The sequence below is a fragment of the Squalius cephalus genome (assembly GCF_949319135.1).
Source record: "Squalius cephalus genome assembly, chromosome: 20".
Classification (NCBI taxonomy): Eukaryota; Metazoa; Chordata; class Actinopteri; order Cypriniformes; family Leuciscidae; genus Squalius; species Squalius cephalus.
In genome coordinates, this window is record NC_137141.1 from 8,754,678 (window position 1) to 8,776,401 (window position 21,724).

The 21,724-nt window shown below is 38.9% G+C and overlaps 1 protein-coding gene across 1 annotated transcript; it reads right to left on the minus strand.

The window, feature by feature from the left end:
* Nucleotides 1-18,331: 18,331 nt before the first annotated feature.
* Nucleotides 18,332-21,467, minus strand: LOC307148225 (potassium channel subfamily K member 17-like; the record flags this gene model as incomplete). Its single annotated transcript, XM_079853584.1, has 5 exons — nucleotides 18,332-18,883; nucleotides 19,987-20,155; nucleotides 20,313-20,479; nucleotides 20,604-20,718; nucleotides 21,234-21,467. The coding sequence occupies 5 exons, from the start codon at nucleotides 21,465-21,467 to the stop codon at nucleotides 18,666-18,668; spliced, it is 903 nt and encodes a 300-aa protein (XP_079709710.1). The 3' UTR covers nucleotides 18,332-18,665.
* Nucleotides 21,468-21,724: the final 257 nt, after the last annotated feature.

The window sequence follows — 21,724 nt, forward strand, 5'->3', positions numbered from 1 at the left end:
GAGTCTCCTCCAGCACTGACGACGTCAACGCCAGAGTTATGCCACCGGCAGCTTTCGCGCTTGGCTAGGTGCCTCCATGTGCATGGTTCCCCCTCTGGGTGACCCCCACATGTGTATTCCACTGTAAGCCTCTCTGAGCATGTGTCTTCCCTTGGCAAGCCACCTTGCCACCCCTGGGGTTGAAATATTCCACCTGCGGCTGGACACCCCAGTGATACTCCATATGCAGCCCCCCGGGGTCATATGTGTATTCCAAGTCCCCCCCTTCAGGCTGGGCATAATTGCATATTTCCACTGAGATATGCTTCCCAGTGTACCTTGGTATTCCTGTGTTAAGTAGGACTCCTTCGTCCGTGCTAGTCTCACGACAGGGAGCTCAGACTTACGCAGGGCACTGGAAGACAGTTGAGAGGTGGCGTGATTAGACTGGGAACCCCATTCGTCGTCGTCCGACGTAACTCGGAGTGACTACGAAAGGGAACGTCTCGGTTACGTATGTAACCCTCGTTCCCTGAGTAGGGAACGGAGACGTTACGTCTCCTTGCCACTTCCGCTGTACCGCTGGAACGCCTGAGTTCAGTCTCGGCTCCTCAGCGAAGACATATCTGCATGTTGCCGGCGTACTTCCTTATATACCCCCAGGGTGGGGCGGAGATATGCTATGCCTATTCCGCAGACCCATGGCATTTCTTTGCCATTGGCTCGTTTTATATACTCGAAGATGATAGGCTTTCTAAGCGAAACCCCATTCGTCGTCATCCGACGTAACGTCTCCGTTCCCTACTCAGGGAACGAGGGTTACATACGTAACCGAGACGTTCTGTGCCATGACTTGACAGGGCATTTATTTGGAGAGAGAGATGATGCACCTCAATTTTTCCTGCATCCGTTTTGAAAGGCTATTTTCACATATGTGGGTACGCCTACATCCTTACCAAAGCAACCCATACAGATACAGTAGGTTGGTTATGTCTGGACACACAAATCTTATTTGATCACTTGCAATTAATAGTGCCTGTCAGTCTTGAATACAAACAGTCTCAATAGTTGAGAATACAAACCCCGTGTTCTCTCAGGGGAACAATGGCTGCCTCTGCGGCCTTTGTGAAGACGCAGGGCGACTGGGACTTAGCATCATCTTCATTTCCAGAGCGCAACAGCCCTCTCTCCGATGCAGCGATCGACATCTGATCCTCCACTGGAGCCCAAATTAAATGCTAGGTTACCCATGAGAAGGACCAGCAATCCCATTTGGAAGCTGCCAGGCATGTGAGACAGTGAACTTGGCCGTCAAACTGGATGGCACACAGCACACTGAGCGCTTAAGATAAAGGCAAGACGAACAATGTGCCGATGTGGTCATGCTCTCATGAGAGAACATGAACCACTGACGAATGCAAGTCTCAGCATGTTTATGGTGCGCTAGAGGAGTGGGGGGCCCACAGAGATTGGTTACTCGGCGGGGAAGCCCCCACTGTGATCCTTAGGTCACCCAGGCTTATTAGCTGAAGTAGCCCTTTCGAGCCACTAGATCGGGGAATAGGCAAGGGCCCTCCACCTCATTTGAGGCACTCGAGTCTCGACCGCGCATCTAGAGCGCCAAACAACGCGCTGATTTGCAGTGACAACCCGTGCTGTCAGCCGACAGCTCGACGGCACACGAGCGCTCAAGCTATGAGAAAGGCAGGACGAACAACATGCCTGAGAGAGAACATGAACCACCCACGAACACAGTCTCAGCATGCTAATGCCCAGGCATGTAAAACAGTGATCGTGGCCATTTAGTTTCTCTCTCTGAAATGTAGCTCTCTCTGGTGCTGAAGGGCACAGGGGAAATGGTCGCAGCACAACAAGTAGGAATTTAGTGCAGCCAGCTGTGTGCACTCATACTAATTTAATGCTCAACCTCTTATAAGCTGAATGAACAGCGCACTGAAGAACACTCTGAAGAGCTGTAAAAGGCAAATATGCAATGCAGCCGCTCCGTGCATCAGGGCTGTGCGTCAGATGAACATCTTGCATGCCAATGATTATTGGCTCGTTTAGTTACACTTGAAGTGGATTGGTCTCTCAAAGCGATTTCCATTTTGACGGTTCAATTCGACGTAACGTTCAGTTCACGTTCGACTGATTTCTCTGTCATGGTTTTAAATAGTTCTAGACTTAGTCTAGTCCAAAGTTTAATAAGCCGATTTCCTGGAGGAAGACTAGAGCTACTCCAGGACTAAATTGAGGCTTAAATTAAACCTACCAGGAGGCAAGTTTACCTTCAGATTAACGTTGTGTTTCAAAGAAGACACATGTATTACTTGGATACATACAGTCGTGGTCAGAATTATTAAGGGTGCCAGACACCCTTGGCAAATATGAACAAAACATTCACAAAAAAAAAACTTTACCTTTCATTGAAGTAAGTTACCCATTTTTTTGGTTTTGTTGATTTTGGTTTGTTTTGGATCATTGTCCTGATGGAAGATCCAAACAAGTCCCATTATAAGATTTGTAGCAGATGTAGGTTTTAGATTTTTTTTTATCTGTTTCTGATTCAATGAAGCCATGTAAACTGCACAAGATGTCCAGGACCTCCAGCAGAAAAATAGGCCCACAACATTAAAGATCTAGCAGTATATTTAATTGTATATATAAATATATATATATATATATATTTTTTTTTTTGTTCTTTTTTTTCTCTCTCTCTGGCCCAAATACTTAACTATTTTCTGCAATTCTCCAGCTGTGATCCTTAGAGTCGTTGGCCACTCAAACGATCTTCACCTCTTAACCTTGCAATAAGACAGTAAAGACACACATCCTCTTTCAGACAGATTCGTAACATTTCCTGTTGATTGGAACTTCTTAATTATTGCCCTGATGGATGCTTGAAATTTTCATGCTATTTTCTTATTTTTTTTTAGTTTTTACTTTGTACTCTTTTCCTGAATTTCTAATTTGCTCAACAATCTTTTGCTGCACATCAGAACTATATTCTTTGGTTTTACTCGTGGTGGATGATCAAGGGAATTTTACCTTTTTGTTCCCTCATCTTAATAGCCCTGTAAAACAGGAAGCCATGGCTGGACAGTTTCACCCTTGTGTGCTAAAAATTGTAAATATGAATGGGAATATACTTCTTAATAATTTGTAGGGTTACCAAAAACATTTATTTGCCCCCCCCACACCCCCCCCCCCCCACACACACACTTACACAATTTGTTTTACTCGTTGAAAGGATATATATATATATTTTTTTTTTGATTGAATGAAAGATCAAAAGGATAAACAATACATATTTATTTTCACAGCGTTCTTTGATCATATTTACCAAGGGTGCCGATAATTCTGACCATGACTGTATAGTGAGGGGTATGTCTTGTTTATTCCCAATGTAAATATAGCCTTTTCTTTCCTGAGTTCTTTGTCATTCCTTTCTTTAACATGCTTATGTTAGACTGGGGGGGCTGCTCCCCCCCCCACCCCACACACACACACACACCCACACACCCACACAGGCTTCGGTTTCCAGCAGCAGAGCCCCTGCAGCAGGGCAAATGGGTAAAAACTTGGCAACACACCCACTGAGAAGCCTGCCAAAAGGGCCCTGGTAATTGGAGATTCTAACATATTGAACATTAAAATTGAGACACCTGCCGGCCGCCATAGTCAAATGTTTTCTGGGAGCATAGACATGATGTGCTTTGTTTAACAGAAACCTGGAATAAATCAGAAATCAAAACAAATTTTTATAAATTTTTGTTTTTTATCCACCATTTAAAATTACATTGTAAAATACACTGCCACAACATGAAAATCATGCCTAAGCAACACCTTGAACTCTTTGTCATGTTCCTCAAACTATTCCTGAACAATTTTTGCAGTTTTTCTTTTATTTTGGAACATTGTAAAGTAAGTTCATTGCTGATTTTTATTCGAATGTGTTATATGGTAATGTTTTATTATAGACAACAAATAAAGTTTTTCTTTAAATGTGACAAATGTAAATGTATTTTGTATTTATGAATTTATTTATTTATGTATTATGCATTTTTTTCAGATTGGAATATATGGAAGGCAAAATATATTTTTGAATGCATATATATATATATATATATATATATATAAAACCAAAATATCTGTTACCAAATTATTTTTTGTATATTTTGAAACGTTAAAAAAAAAAAAAAAAAAAAAAAAAACTACATACTTACATGCATACATACATACATACATATTTTTTTTTATTTGTTTATTTTTTTTGCCCTATGCTTATGGGATTGTAGGATTGGTACACCAATGACACTCAGTTTTACATTACTTTTAAAGGCAGAGGTAATGAGACAATAAGACCCAGCTGAATACAATTAGGGATGATGAGTGAGTTCTGGGAAATGTAGTTTGTGAGGGAACGACAATAATCTGGGGTTGGAGTGCCCTCTGGTGGCTATCAAGGGCACTCCCGAATTCTGACAAAACAGAGGTTTTAATTATTGGGCCGAATACGTCTAAACAAAGGATGCTGCAATTTTATCTGTCATTGGATGGCTGTACAGTTGCGCCGTCCTCTGTTATTAAAACCTGGGTGTTATGTTTGATAGCTACCTATATTTTAAAAGTAACAATGCCAATGTTTGTAGGACTGGATCCCCTAGTGTAGCTTGTTTCCTTATCATGGAAACAAGAATGTCTTAGGATTTCCTCATTATATTGTGTCCTGCCTTAGAATAATGTAGGCCCTACTTTAAAAACAAACTTGATGATTTGTTTATTTATTCATTTGCTTGTTTGTTTGTTTGTTTGTTTTACTCACTTTATATATATATATATATATATATATATATATATACAGGGTTCTCAAGTTTTATCAAAAGCTTGGAGTGAGATCACATGCGGTTAGGGGAGGGGCCCTAATGGAGCCCCCCCCCCCCCCCCCCCCCCATTTTACCCATTGTTCATAATTAACCAGCACAAATTGAAATTTTACCAATTGGTAAATCTGATAAATGACAGAGCAATTCAACATCACATCAAATATACTCTTTAATGTTATATTTCTAAATTACAAATATACAAAAATTACAAAAAAATTACAAATTGATCCAAACAGTTTGGAAAAACAAATCTTTTTTTTTGCATTTTGAATGTGTCTAGTCGAAATGGTATAATGATTTATTGTGTGGTGGGACATTGTGAACAAATAACATATTAGAGTATTAAGGTGTGTGTGTGTGTGTGTGTACACAAGAGTACACACTCTAGCTTATGAAATGTGTTTTGTGTTGTGTTGTAAGTGTTTGTTGCACATTTTGATGCCTTGATAACAGGGGTAGGGGGACATCTTTGAAAAATACAAATGCAATGGCAATGATTAACTTAATGTATGTTTTGACAGGATATAAAATATTACCCACAGCACTCTGCTTTAATACATGTAGCCTTAATGTAACTAGAAAGACTATACAGTATAATATATAATTTAAAATAATGAAGAAATACATCTTCATTCCTCCCCATCAGGGGCGGATCTAAGGTCAGTGGATATTCGGGGCTTTAGCCCAAAATAAAATTGGGTATTTGTATTTAAAGGAATTAATTATAAAAGCGATTTAAGGGAATAAAGAAAAAGAAAGGCTTATTGTATTAGTGAAATAATTGTAACTATTTGCAAATAATATTTTATTTTTAAATATGCATTCATTCTCTCTAAATGAATCAAGGAAATTATATCATATTTTAAATTCAAAAAGGCAAAATGTAATAAATAAATAAAACAAGTTGAGTAATTTGCGTCACCGGATACTGTCGGTAGTTGAACATTTCTATTGTAAAACAGTCAAATATTAAATGTTTATCTACTTACATTTTACCAGGCATTCGTTCATTTCTTTAATCATTTTGACATTGATGAGCTAGACCGCTGAACTTTTAGTCTTCCTAACAACAAACAGAGCAGTGCGTAATGAAGTGCATCAGAACAGCATCAAGAATATCAAATACATTGCAGTGAATCTCTTATTTGCATCTTAAGTTTATTGCCAATAATAATGACAGGTTTTCGAAAGTGTAGAACTCGGTGAGCTCGCGCAAAACACATCTTCAGCACAGCAACTCATTTAAATGCCTCTGATTGGCCGATGCGTTCAACAGACATGTCTGTGATTGGATTTTTAAGATGGCGGACTCTGTGGGTGTGGGTGCGGCGGCTCTAATTTTTAGCCGCCCGCGTTTAAAACCAGATATACATAGAACTATGGATGGCAAGATCATTGTTGAGGATGAGTTGCTTAACTTTCTTGCTGTTAAAATGAAGACAATGAATCAAGATGAGATTGTTTTGCTGGCTACAAACACATTTGACTCAGAGTGGATAGAGTCTTCCAAGAAAGTTTTGTTTGATCTCTGCACTACCACGCAGCGCAATGTTGCCCATAAAGGATCGCAGAAGGACATTAACAACATAAAAAGCTGCCTCAAAGTGTTGAATGAGTGTGGTGAGAATATACCCAGATTTGTTTCCCACTATTTGGAAGAGCTGCCTCCGGTAACTTTTTCCAACATGGATGTCTCGTGTCTACTCGGGAAAGTGGAGCAGCTTGCATCTGAGGTATGTGCCCTGAAGCGCGTAATGCAGCTGCAGGTGAACGTGTCTGAGGATCTGCGGCAAGTTACTAAGGATATTAACCGGTGAGTGGGTGCTTTGGAAGCATCTGACCTGGCTCCTGGGGGTGGCCTGGAGGTGTCCATGGCTTTGGGTGGAGGTGCCGCCGGCCCGGACGACTTGGCGCTCAGACGTGTCTCAACGGATGGATCGGTGTTGCGTGATGGAATGGGGGCTGTGTCTGGGGATCCTGCTCATGGCCTGGAGGGGGCTACACCCACGGGAATCCTGGCAAGCTCAACTGCTTTACCTGGCTCGCCCAAGTGGAGCCAGATTGTTAAAAAGGGAGGACAACACGGCCCAGCACACGCGCATGCCAAATCCGGGGCGCGCACAGCCATCTCGGGGCCGAAGAAGAAATCAGGCACGTCTGTTGTTGGGACTGGAGCTGCAGGTAACATCAGAACTGTCAAGACCAAGCTGGTGAGTGTGTTTGCTTCTAAGTTCGCACCTGATCTGGATGCGGAAGCTCTCTCCGGTTATCTTGGTGAAAAGCTTGGACGTGTGGTGTCATGCAACCGGATCGGTAATGGCAACGGCAGATATAGCTCTTTTAAAGTTTCTGCTGAGTGTCATGAGGTCAGAGAAATGTACAATCCGGAGCTCTGGCCGGACGGGGCATTTGTCCGCCGATACCATGAGCCGCGCCGGGTGGGTGCTAGCGGGGTTAAGGCTGTTTTGACTAATGCTGTTTTGCCTGCTGAGCTGAGAAGTGGGTCTACTGGTGCTGCGAGCATTTACTAGTTCACTCATATGACTGGTCCTCTTCGTGTTTTGTCCTACAACTGTCGAGGCCTGCGTCTGGGCCAGGGCGCAGGTGACAGGGCTCGCCGTTTGGTTGTTGACAATCTCTTGGAAAATTGTGACATTTTGTGCTTACAAGAGACGTTTCTGGCAAAGCAAGACTTGGCAAAATTAAACATTCTTGATGTCAATTTTCATGGTGCAGGGGAATCAACAACTGATCTTAGTTCGAGAATAATTAGGGGTAGAATACCTGGGGGTGTGGCCATCCTGTGGAACAAGAGACTTGACTTACTTGTTAATGTGCTTAGGCTTGATGTAGACTAGTGTATTGGTGTTCAGCTCAGTTACAGTGGCAGGGAGTTCATCATACTTAATGTTTATACACCATATGAATGTATTCAGAATGAAGCTGAATATCTTAATAGGCTTGCTTTTATTTATTCTTTTATTCAGTGTAGCAATACTTCTTGTATTTATGTAATTGGGGATATGAATGCTGACATTGCAGACAGAAATTCACTGTTTGCTAATCACATGATCCAGTTTTGTCAGGATAACAGTTTAATGCTATCAAGTCAAGAGTTTCTACCCTCAAATACTTATACTTATATAAGTGAGGCTTGGCATACTGCCTCGTGGTTGGATCACTGTATCAGCACAGCTGATGCAGACTCATCTATAGTGGGTATGGACATTTTGTATTGGGCAGCCACCTCTGATCACATGCCTGTGCTTATATTGATAAATGTTGAGGATATTCCAATGCTCTCTTGTGATAGTTATGATTGTAATACTGAATTTTTGGACTGGTCTACCCTTTCAAGGGAGGATATTGCTGGCTACTATGCTGATACAAATAGATTATTGAGTAAAATCAGTCTTCCCAGTGATGCAATCAGGTGTAGTGATCCTACCTGTAATGACTGGAAGCACAGGGAGGAAATCTCCTCTCTATATGATCATGTTGTGAGAGCCCTTTATGAAAGCAGTAGACCCTATTTTAAACGGAAAAACAAAAGGGGTAAAATGAGGCCTGGCTGGAATAAGTATGTGGCCGGATATCATGAGGAAGCTAAGTTAGCGTTTAAATCCTGGGTGTTGGCTGGTAGACCAAGGCAAGGGCCGCTGTTTAAACAAAAGAAAAATGCTAATGCAGCGTATAAATATGCTGTCAGATTTATCTGTAAAAATGAGCAAGCTATGAGGGCAGAATCTATGGCCGAGAAGGTAATGGATAACAACACTACTGAATTTTGGAAGGAGGTAAAGGGTCTTAACAAATGTAGTATACCTCCCCCGTGCACTGTAGATGGTATCTCAGGTGTTGAGAATATTGCTGAGATGTGGAGACAGCACTACAGGACCTTATTTAATTGTGTTAAAAGTGATATTTATATGTCTGATAATGTTAAGTGTGTTGATTTTAAGGCAATTTTTTCACATGAGGTATCACGCACTATAAATAAGTTAGCAGATAATAAAGCAAGCGGGTCGGATCACATCACTGCTGAGCACATTAAATATGCCAGCATGAGGTTAGCCCCCCTTCTTGGTATCTGTTTTAATTCTTTTTTAATTCATGGTTTCCTGCCGGATACAATGATATCTGTCTTGCTTGTGCCGGTAATCAAGGATAAGTCTGGTAAGGTTGGTTGCTCTGATAACTACAGACCAATAGCCCTTGCCAGTGTATTGTCTTAAGTTTTTGAAAGCATCCTGTTGAGCAGAATTGTGGACATTATCCCCTCTACTGACAACCAATTTGGCTTTAAACCTAAACATGGCACAGAAATGGCCATATATTCCTTAAAGGAAATTGTTAATACGTATAGAGATAAGAATTCCTCAGTTTTAATGAGTTTTATTGATGCCTCAAAAGCTTTTGACCGCGTCAATCACTACAAGTTATTTGACAAAATGTGTAAGAGAGGTGTATCTAAATGTATTGTGAGAATTCTGTCCTACTGGTATGCCAACCAGTCTATGTTTATAAAATATCATAAGTATTTATATAAAAATAATAAGGGCCACTGTGTTTCTGCCCCTTTTGGGGTCAGGAACGGGGTCAGACAAGGTGGAATCCTCTCCCCTATTCTTTTTAACATGTATGTTGATGAGCTCTCTGTCTGCCTGAATTCGTGTAACACTGGGTGTATGATAGGCAACACTTTAGTGAATCATATTATGTATGCAGATGACCTTGTGGTCTTCAGTCCTAGCAGTGCTGGTCTTCAACAGCTTCTTAATGTTTGCTCTGACTATGGAACTGTTCATGACATGAAATTTAATACAGACAAAAGTGCAGTGATGATTTGCAGAACAAAGGAGGATAAATGTCTAATGTTTCCTCCTTTTAAATTGGCAGGTAATACCTTGAGAGTTTTGAGCAAATACAAGTATCTTGGGCATCTCATTACAGACCAGTTGAAGGATGACCTTGACGTTTACAGGCAATGCCGTTCTTTATATGCTCAGGCGAATAGTTTGGCTCGCAAGTTTGGTGGGTGCACAGATAGAGTGAAAGTTGCTTTGTTCAGAGCATACTGCACTCCTCTCCACAATGCACACTTGTGGTCTAGTTTTAGCAAAGCTAGCTTGCATAAACTCCAGGTAGCTTACAATGATGCACTGAGAATTCTGCTGAGAAGACCTGCTGGTGTAGTGCCAGTGAGATGTTTGTGGCTGCAGGTGTTAATACACTGCAAGCCACATTGAGAAATGTTATGTACAAATTTATATGTCGGCTGAATAACTCCGAGAATGACATAATTATGGCATTGACCAGCATCAAGTTTAGCACTACACGGTATAAGTCCAAGTTATGGAAGCATTGGTATAGTTGTCTCCTCTGAAGTTTTTTATTGTATTGTGTGTACTGTCTTGTTTTTATTTGGACCTGTGAGTCTGTAATAAAGTTTATTATTATTATTATTATTGGCTACAATGCTCAACGCTGCAAAAACACGTCGTAAGTTTAATGCAAAGGGGAAAATATAAATAAAACTGTAATATTCACTTTTCATGATTAGGTAATCGCGGCATCTGTAATCTTATTCACATTTGTTTTTCTGATTAATTGTTTTTCACTGTAAAAAATTTCTAACCCTCCCAAATCAAAAATTTCAAGTGACCGATAACATCTAAATTTTTCAATTGGCCCAAGTGAAATTCTGTAAATTTCAATTGGCCCAAGTGAAAATCTGTAAATTTAATTTTATACTTTACAGAATTTCACTTGGGCCAATTGAAAAATTTAGATGTTATCGGTCACTTGAAATTTTTGATTTGGGAGGGTTAGAAATTTTTTACAGTAACTTACCTTCTCCATCACGACGTGTGTTCGCGCGATGTTGTTGGTTACCTAGTAACGAACGTACGGTGGCCGAGAATGTTCCGTCAACTTCCGTGTGTTCGCGCATCTATGTTGCCTAGTAACGAACGCAATCTGGCCAAGGGGGGCAGGGTTTGATATTTTATTGAAGGTTCCCCGGGCGCCGCCATTGATTAGCGGACCCCCACCTGCTGTTAGCATTCAATTGACTCCCATTCATTTTGGCGTCACTTTGACAGCGAATAACTTTACATCTGAGGCGTTTAAAGACTCCATTTGTCCATTTTTTATTTCTAAAGAAACACGAAAATGTATAAAAGGCTCCATTACCTTGTAGCTTACGTTATGGCCCCGTAGAAGCAATTTTTGTAAAAATAGGCTAACGATTGCGTCATAACCCGCGACTCTCTGTCGCACATTAAAGAAATTACCGTATGGACAGGAGGAGAAGCTCGCGGGCAATGGGGGGACGTGGAGGCAAAATGACAAAGTAATTAATCAGAATACTTAGCAAAAGTTTATCCTGCTCTTAGCTCATGGACAGCTCCTACTCACGCTCTCTGTCTCTGCAAATTTCGGAAGGGAATGATTCAGATTTCTCTTGGCACAGCTACTAGAAGACAGACGGGCTGCTCACGTCACATCTACGTCGTCAAGCTCAGTTTGAGTCTGCGCAGTACGCTCGACCCCCAGGAAGTCAGTGCTTCTAATTGACTTCACTTGTCTCCGTTGAAACCTATGGGGTCGCTGTGTCCATTTCTTTTACTGTCTATGAATCTGGCCGAGATACGTGCTGGCGGCAGGAAACTTCACTTTGTGTGCCTTCGCCTCGTATACAACGTTATATATAAAGCTTGCAGGACAACTTGGTTGGCATTGCCTTTTCAGCGTGAGAAATACACGGTGTGGCGTGTGAGCGTGTGAACTGGTTGAATTGCGTCAATTTGCGTGTGTCTCACCGCCAATGCGTGAGACTTGAGAACCCTGATATATATATATATATATATATATATATATATATATTATTATTATTATTTTTTTTTTTTTTCTTAATAAAAATCTTCGTAGTTGTCTATCCTGGGTCTAAAGAATTTTTAAAACATTTTACCAACTTAATGCAGTTTTATTTATTTACAAAAATGGAAATTGAGTTAAATTAAATTAAATTAGATTTTTAATTACATTTAAAATGTAATATGATCTCTGGCCATCATGACATCAGCATTTTTGTGTTAAATTAATAGTTCCCTTTCGTTCAGTCACTCCTACGTCACGTCGGTAGGAGTTACCAGTGAATTGGGACGTGATGTTACCATACGTAACCGATACGTTTTCAGTGGAAAATTCCTGTGCACACTTGCCTGCCTCTGTTTGACTGTAAATGGAAATCCTAGCCAGTGGGTTTGCATGAATGAAATCTTCCTGCCACAGAGCTGACATAGCTTGAGCTATGGACTTACATGATATAAAACAACACAGACATCAGTCTTTGAAGGTTAACACCTGCTTTTTAAACACATTCCAGTTTTGTATACAGTATGTACTACACAAAAATGGACAAAAGTATTGGGACACATCTCTTAATTAATAAATTAGTTTTTTTCAATCAGACCCATTGCCACATCAGCTGAATAAAATCAAACACCTAGCCATGCAGTCTGCATTTACAAATTATGAGTTACAGAGTATGAGGTCTTGCAGAAAAAATGGGTGTTTCCCAATTTAGGAGCGTTTTCAAACGGGGATAGGTGTTTTCAACCTCTTTACCTGATTTACTATCTTCGGATGGGCAATTCCAAGAGAAACACTGACAAAGATCGCTTGCATATGAATGCAAGCGGATTGTTGTAAACTGGCAATTTGTTCAACGTTTTTTGATTAATTTATTAATTTACTATAGCTAGCTACCCAGTTAGATATAAAAAGTACTATACTTTCACTCACAATCTCGCATTAACTATTATTAGCTAACATTCACTGAATCTGTTTGTGAGTTGATTTGTTTTAGTTTTGTCATCTGGTTGTGACTTTGGTGTCTAAATGGTCAATAAAGTAATGCTAATGTTTAAAGTTATCTGAGTCATCATTTTACATATTAAGGTCATGCTCTAAAAATACTCTAAAGTAAGATACAATGCAATCATATGCTTCTGTATTTATGTTGAAATAAATAACAACTAATACACTTACAATAATAAAGGTAATACTTGCGTAACACTAAATGTAAAGCAGTATCAAAATTGGTACTCGAATGATTCATGTGCAGAGCCCTGTGCTCGTCTGTTGACTAGTGCAGTTATGTCACACTTTAACAGCTTTTATGACGGTTTACACAAAAAATTGGCATGCATGTTGTGACAGACTTAACATATAAAATACATACTCCTCTCTTTTGCTGTTGCTCACTTGCCATAATTTGTGTGCTGTGCTATTAACATATTTTGAAGTGCAAAAACCATATATAAGACTTCTAATATCATGAAAAGACGAATGTTTGTGAAAGATTTCTAAATTAATGTAAGAGTTAAAAGCACATTATATTAAAATATAATAATGCTGATATTATATTTGAATATTTCAATGTTAATTCAGCAGTATATATTGTGTTAAAGGGTTAGTTCACCCAAAAATGAAAATTCTGTCAGTACTCACCCTCATGTTGTTCCAACCCCGTAAGACTTTCGTTCATCTTCGGAACACAAATTAAGATATTTTTGATGAAATCTGAGAGCCGGATCACTCCTCCATAGGCTTCTATAGGATCGAAACTTGCAAACCCAGATAGTTAGTAAAGACATCGTGAAAATAGTCCAAGTGACTACAGTGGCTCAACCATAAGTTTATCAAGTGACGAGAATACTTTTTGTGCGCAAAAAACAACAAAAATAATGACTTTATTTAACTATTCATTTTCGTCTGTGTTTCATGCATTAATGAAACTACCCGTATGACAATTCCTTCACTGTGCAAAAGACCACTAAACGGTAATTTCATTCTGTCAAAGTCTGTAACTGGTCAGAATCTAGATACTCTGGAAACTGTGACTGTTAACTTGAGATTAGGTGCACTGATGTTACAGCATGACATGCAGGTCATCAGAAATGTGAGTCAGGGTATCATACTTGGTTGGGATTTTCACCAGAAGCAACGAAGTAATCTTGAATGTTGGTAAGGGGCTATGTTGCCTTTATGATCAGACTTTACAATTGTTAAGCACATCTCAACTTGCCCCTGTGCATTGCACAGCTCAAATTACTGTGACTACTACCAGTCCTCCCCAATGTGAGATGCACTGTACAGCTCAGCTTATCCCGTTTGCTGTTAATGCAGGTTTAGTACAAGGTTACAGTGGGTTGCTCGACCCATATCCATCTAAGTTGGATGGTATTGCAGTTGCACGCACTCTTACAGTAGCTAAAAATGGTCAAACAGTAGTGCGAGTCATGAATCCAACAAATAGCCCTTTTGTACTGCAACCAGGTATGCAGCTGGGGGAATTCACTCCAATAAACCATGATGTCGTTCAGCACTCAGATTCTGTATGTAATGTGTCCACCCCTTCTACACAGGTGCCGCCTTTTCCATTTGAGATTCAGAGTGGGAATCTTTCTGACCCTCAGGTGAACGAACTACACTCACTGTTGCATGAGTATTGTGATGTGTTTAGTAAGAACCCAACAGATTTTGGTAGTACGAATATAGTCAAACACAAAATCAATACCGACAATGCAATTTGCCATTAAAAAAACGTGCCTGTTGTACTTCTCATCAGATGCAAGAGGTGATTCAGTCTCAGGTGGATGACATGTTGGCAAAAGGTTTTGTGGAAGTCAGTCATAGCCCTTGGGCTGCACCTGTCATTATGGTGCGGAAAAAAGATGGCACCTGGCGCTTTTGCGTATCATCGTCTACAGCAAGAATTTTGCAGAGCACATTCAACACTTGAGGGAGGTCTTCCAGCATTTGAAAGCAGCAAACTTGAAGCTGAAACCAGCTAAATGTTCTTTTGCTCAATAGCAAGTGACATTTCTGGGCCATATTGTGTCTTCTGACGGTCTTCAGCCTGATGTTAAAAACATTCAGAAGGTTAAAAAAATGGCCTACTCCTGAAAATCCTACAGAAGTTCGAGCCTTCTTAGGCCTGTGTTCATATTACAGGCGTTTCATTAGCTGCTTTGCTCAAATGTCACAGCCACTGCATGCTCTAACTCAGAAAGCGAAGTTGTTTGTTTGGACTGAGTTAGAACAGGAAGTTTTCAATTCTTTGCGAAATGCACTTACCAATGCTCCAATTCTTACCTACCCAGACTTTTCAAAGGAGTTTTTGCTCTTCACAGACGCTTCCAACACAGCTATCGGAAGTGTTCTGTCCCAGATGAATGTTGACGACAAAGAAAGTGTCATCGCTTATGGCAGTCACATCCTGACACCTACTGAGAAACAATGGTCAAGAGCAGGGTGGGCTCTGGAGATCGACCTCTATGACTGGACCATTGACATGGTCACAAACACGCCAATGCTGATGCCATGTCTCATCAACCTGACAGGGAGAGCAACATTTCTAATGACTTGGAGATCAAGCCTGTCCATTTCGTTTCTGCTTCAACACAGACTGGTAGCCGAATCACATCCTACTTCAGCACACCTGTTTCGTCTGGTGCAGGTTCTGGGTTTGAGCAAGCTGACCCTGTTTTGAGCACTGTCTCTGAATGGGTGTTAAGGCAGAAAAGAACCCCATATGCAACACTCAAAGGTGCTGCTAATGGATTTAGGCAAGGCTTACCTTTGTAGATTCTGTCCTTTGTCGAAGAGTCAGACCTCCACTAGGTGAACAGATTCTGCAGGTTGTAGTTCCACCTGCACTACAGCGTAACGTGTTTGAGACTTTGCATGGTCATTCACTCTCTGGACATTTCAGTGCACAAAAGACATTGCAACGTGCTCTAGTGAGATGCTACTGGCTCCACATGTACTGTAGCAAATTAGCTCTATGAAATATTATTAACGTTATAATTGATTATGAATATTTGGATCAGTTAATAGAATTAACTTAATGTTGTAAATTAATATTACAATCAATTAACCTGTTTGTCCCGTGAACACTCAGTGTTAATCGTTTATTAATTCTAAGAAATGTACATTTCCAGGGCATGGGAAATGTCTTTCTTACTTTACAGTACTACTAAGAGCAAGTAGTCAAGATCTATGATAAGAGACTCCAGATATGAGCTTGAGACACGGACAACTTTACGTGTGACATGAACAAGATTTTATTAACTAGACTAAACACTTAAACTACTCTAACATCCACATACATACATGCATACAGTTTACTAAGGGAAAGAGAGCTGAAGCAGAATACAGGAAAGCAAGAAGTTATAGCATTGTTTGAAATTCGCCAGATCAACAGCCTTGAGCAAACCATCAGTTTAGTTCTAACACGCCCTTCTTTAAAAGGGGTAAGGATACCCATTTGAATTAAACTGTCCCGATGCAATTTGTTGAGATCATGGTAAATCATGCTAGAACATGGTAAATCAAGGTAAACTAAGATAAAATCATGGTAAACTATGCTAGAACAGGGTAAATCATGGTAAACCATGATAAATCATGATAAACTATGACAAGGCCGCAGCCTGGCACAAGCTTGGGGGTCCTTAGAAAACTTGTAGTTTAGCATCATCTTCACATCAGGATTCCAGAAGAAGACTAAGAGAGTAAGAGAGCTAAGAGGCTAAGAGAGTAAAAGGGCTGATTTGAAGGGCTTTTGAAGCATGAAGATGTCACCCTCTGGATGGTTGTGAGCCAATGAGAAGCTGTTCCCTTTGGAGGGAATTTCTTTACGTCCCTTTGTTAAAGCAGGCCTTTGAACATGTAATTTGAAAATTAGATACATGTTTATACATTTCTCAAGTGGTTATATATAAAATATATAGGACTAAAAGGGTTTATTTCTCCTTCTCAGCAAGAATTAAATGAGAGTCACAACTCTCTGGAAATTCCTTTTGGGATCGTAAAACTTCTTGTCAGTCTTAATGTGTCCTGTAACAGGACACCGAGTTTTGCCAGTGTGTTAGCTTTATTTGTGATGTTAGTTTTGGGGGAAGTTTCATAGACCTTTGTTGGGAGAGTGAGTTTGCTGGATTATTCATTAAATATAATGAATAACTTGTGTGTGTCTGATTGGACCAGATGCTATAGGACATTGCACAATGGTGTACTCCACTTTCCTAAGCACTTCTCCTCGGGGGAATTCCCGCCACCATTTTGTGCGTTCCACTTCGTGAAGTGGACAAGTGAAGTTTAAATGGACACTACAAACTCTATGAGATATTCATTATTATTTTTTTAAAACAACCCAAACCTATATACATATAGAAAGCTGCATTAAACCAATTTGTAAGGGAAACAAAAGTAAATAATATATCAACTCCATAGAGGATTCAAGTGATAAAGGGCTTAGGGCATTCCAATTCAGCATATTGCCAGGGTTCCACCAGTAGTGGACACTCGTGCAACGTAAGCAATGACATACATCCGAGTGACCGAGACTGAGGGAAGTTAGCGAGGGAAGGGCATAAAAAAATGAACTGGAACGCAGCCTAGAGATAATCGAACCGTCAGAAATCCCAGAAGATGCTGCAAGCTGTCGACGTACGGAAGCCTGTAAGCTTTAAAATTCTCATTCTCACTTAAGAGATTCCTGTGCAAATATGTGACGGTTAGTGAAAGCAAACATTTGTCTGTTTTGCTTAATTTTTGCTTACTTGCTGCAGCACTTTCCAAAACATCTGCTTTTCAGTATGCACACAGAATTTGGCCGATCGCAGACAGCAGCGCAAAGTTTTTTCTGCGCTAATTTGATCTAATATTTGATGTTTTTTTAAAATGTTGTAGATTTAAGTATCAAATGAGAATCGATTAAATTATTGTTTATATTTTGAGACAAAGGTCTTCTTAATGATTTTCAGTTTTGTTCAAAGTCATTAAAGCAACAGTTTTTCAATAATGGAAGAATATGTAAAAAGTATGGTATTTGGGGTAAAAAGCGCATCTGCTATCGGGGCAAAAGGCACAAATGTCTGACTTTTCCATTGTTATATTAACATATGACAGTATATTTATTGATCAAAAATGTATTCTTTTATTTTTCAAAATAAACAGAAAATAGTACAAACTTTGCTAAAGTGATTGTTTTGAACAAGTAATAATTTTGATTTTAAGTAATTATTAAAACCATATTCCCCCCTCGCCACCTCATACATGTATAGGATTTTTAAAGAAAGTGAACAACTTTTATGATGTATTTTCACACAAAATTGGTTGCTCCATCAATGTTCAATACAAACATATATATTTCTGCAATCATGCACTTTGGGAGGAGTGAAAAGCAAATTTTTTCTTAAGGTGTGCTTTTAGCCCCGTTGTACCCTATATATATATATATATATATATATATATATATATATATATATATATATATATATATATATATATATATATATAGCACATACTCTTGGTGGCCTTATAAACATGTTAAGATGAAAATTTAAATATAGATATTAATCTTAAATATATTTCTATATTATATGTGTGTGTGATTTTTCCATACGAGTGGTTTCAAAATGTTTTGTAAATTTAGAATACATTTTAGAACGAAAGTTTTTGATGAATCATGATTTGTTTGTGAAACTGTTCATACACAGATTTCACACACAAATTTGTGCGTACGCATGAATGAGACCCATTATCAGTCAGACAAGTGATGCTCAAATTTCTTGATGGTTTTAGCAATAAACTTTGTTTGCTTATCAAAACCTTTAGCTCAGTTTAATATTTAAGGATACTTTAAACATTGAATAACTGTTTGGCCCATACATTGTTTGATGATTAGTAGTTACAGTTTTATTCATACACCTCCTGTTTTAAATTCAATTATCGTGTTTCTTCCACTTTCAGTCCTTTTTCCGGCTGTTCTTTGGGCTCCTCCACTTGTATTTGTGCATTCTGCCTTCCTCTCAGGTAAGCATTCACACTCTCCAGTAAATCAATGGAGTGATTGATCAGAAGAGCCAGCCAAGCCAGGCCAAAGAATATCCAGGCTGCCATCAGACAACTGTACCACTCTGGGTAGATTATCGCTGGGTTGTGATCTGGCAGGAGAAACAAAGTTGTAAAGATGTTGTGATCAGGTTTGGGCAAAATTCTGAATTTAACAATTGAAATTGAAATCAAATTGAAATTTGGAATGTAAGTTGAATTGTAATGAAAGGACAATGACTTTACTGAATAGCAATTCAAAGAAAGGCAACACAGTCACACAACAGAGGGGTTTAATTGGTCCAGCACAGTTGTACAAAATTGTTGTACAATTTTGACATATGTACCCTCATTGTACCCTGATATGTAGAGTAATTTTTTTTCTCAACCAATTATGTATTTTTCTAATTTATTTTATTAAATATATTTATATTAAACACTTAATATTATTAAACACTGCCATAAAATATTACATTTTTTCCTCACAATCTAATGACAGATATATTAAAGTAGTGGTTAACAGTTTAGTACCCCCAACTCTACACATTTTGTACGTCTCCCTAATAAAACACACCAGATTAAACTCATCAGCTTGTTATAGGGACTTCAACACCTGAAATGGTTGTGTCAGATGACATCCAAGATGTCTGTTGTGTCAGATGTGAGAGACACTGTACTGTTGGGCATACTACAGGACCAGGTTTGGGAACCACTGTATTAAAGTTTAGCTCTGTATTGAAGACTTTCTTGGTGTTCCATCATATATAAAATATAAATAAATGTTAAATTATTAAATATAATGTGTCTAATGCATTATTAAATGCTATGCATAATATGAATTTCCTCCTATTGCCTTAAATACATATATTTTACATTTGAATTACACTTCTGCATCTTATTTGCTACCTCAATTCAAAATTCAAATTCAGGAAAATTCAAATTCAATTTTGAATGACACACAGCCAAAGAAGTGATGTCACTTCCTGAATATAGGGCTACAAGAATAATTACTAAATATAATTACATTTGAGGTGGTTAACAGTACAAAAAGAAGGCTTTATTTAAAGGATAGAAAAACAACTACTATTATGTAGATATAAAGTCCATAACCGATAACAATGAGGTGAACACATCAGCATCAGAAAGTATTTGTTATATAGATACATGTTAACAATTAAAAGTCTGTTTGTTAATTTTTGTATGTGTGGTCTCCTACCTGCAACATAATCTCCAAATCCAATAGTGCTAAGTGTTATAAAGCAGTAGTAAATGGCTTCAGCGTAACTCCATCCCTCATATGCTTTGAAGAGCAACATAGGAAGCATAAAGTACAGTAACGCTGAACTTACGAAGGATATACTGTGAATGGATATTCGTACACATTTCTGTGGGAAAGAACAGAGTCACGGACAAGAGTAACACAGTCAAGGGTAAACGTCAAGCATCTTCATTTTCAATTTTAATTCCTTATTTTAAACAAATATCTATTAGATATTTAATATCTAATTAAATTAGATTAGATTAAAGGAGTTAAATTCTCACCCCTCTATCAAATTTTTTCTCCAGAAAATTGCAAAAATTCCTCTCAATAGCCAACATGTACTTTCCAACTCTATTTAAGATCACTACATTCAGGGGAATGCCAAAAAGAGCAAACAACACACAGAAGATCTGACCAGCCGTTGTCAATGGAATGATATTACCATAGCCTGCAGAAAGAATAAAAGAAAAAAAAAAATTGTGTAACCTTTACCCAATTGAATGAATGCCACACAACAAACCAAATTAAACTGGACTGTCAAATTCAAGGTGTTAAGTTTCCCATTTCCTCACCAATAGTTGTGACCACTGTCGCCGCAAACACAGATGAGCTGGTAAATTTCCAGAAGCCATCTGCGGTGTCATTACTGTCTGGACTCAAGCCACTCACGGACGCAGCTTTTATCATCTTTGAGACAGTGATGACAAGCAATGAATAAACGAAATGGCAATAAGAAATAGTAACTGAGTTAAATTTCATTAAAATATTTCATTAAATAAAAAAATATATAAAATAACCATCTAAATAATCTCAATAATAGACAACAAGACAAGAAGTCCATGAATATATTTCCATTCAGTTATACATTGGTATAAACTGAACATTCAGTTATAATGCATTCAGTGTATTACAAAAATAAACTGGTTGCCCTGTCAATTGTTTCAAAGACCTTTTGACCAAAAGCAATACTTATTTTGATTGAATAAAAGTGATTAAGTTTGAATTCAGGTTTTTGCACCAAAACTGTTCCTTTTACGAATGAACCATAGAAGCCACACATCCATTTCAAATTATGTAAAAAGTTGTCCAAACACTTGCTCACTGTATCTACCCATCATTGTTATTGCTGTTAATGTGGAATAAGACAAGCACTGTTACAAAAAGTCATGTACCATATAGTTAAGGAAAATCTAGTCTCATACCTCTGCTAGTTCTCGGAGGCCATTCTGACCCACACAAGGGTACTTCTCGAGTAGTTTAATTCTTTTCTCCTTGAGGAGATCAATCTGTTGCAACACATACCATCCTTCTAGCTTCCAGAAGACCAGCCCTCCAACAAGGACATAGGCTACATAAAAAACTCCAAGGAACAGAATAGAAGGTAACCGAGTTACCCTAAGAAACTGACATAACTTTCCTGAAAACACGGGGAGCATGGTGCCTTTGGTTGCCTGGCTCACCTGTCTGCCAATGCAGCTGCAGGTTAGTGCTACCACACGGATTTACTCTGTTTATGTGACAGGCAAATCACCCCCCTGTGTAATGAATGCTAGGATCAGACCTTATGACCTGGCATGCAAATGTTGATTGAAGGAGCGCAGAAGACACAGGGAGTGATGAGTTAAAGAGGGAGGTTAAAGTGGTTTGAAGGTACAATCAGTAATCTCTGACAATGGCTAAAAATCATGGCACT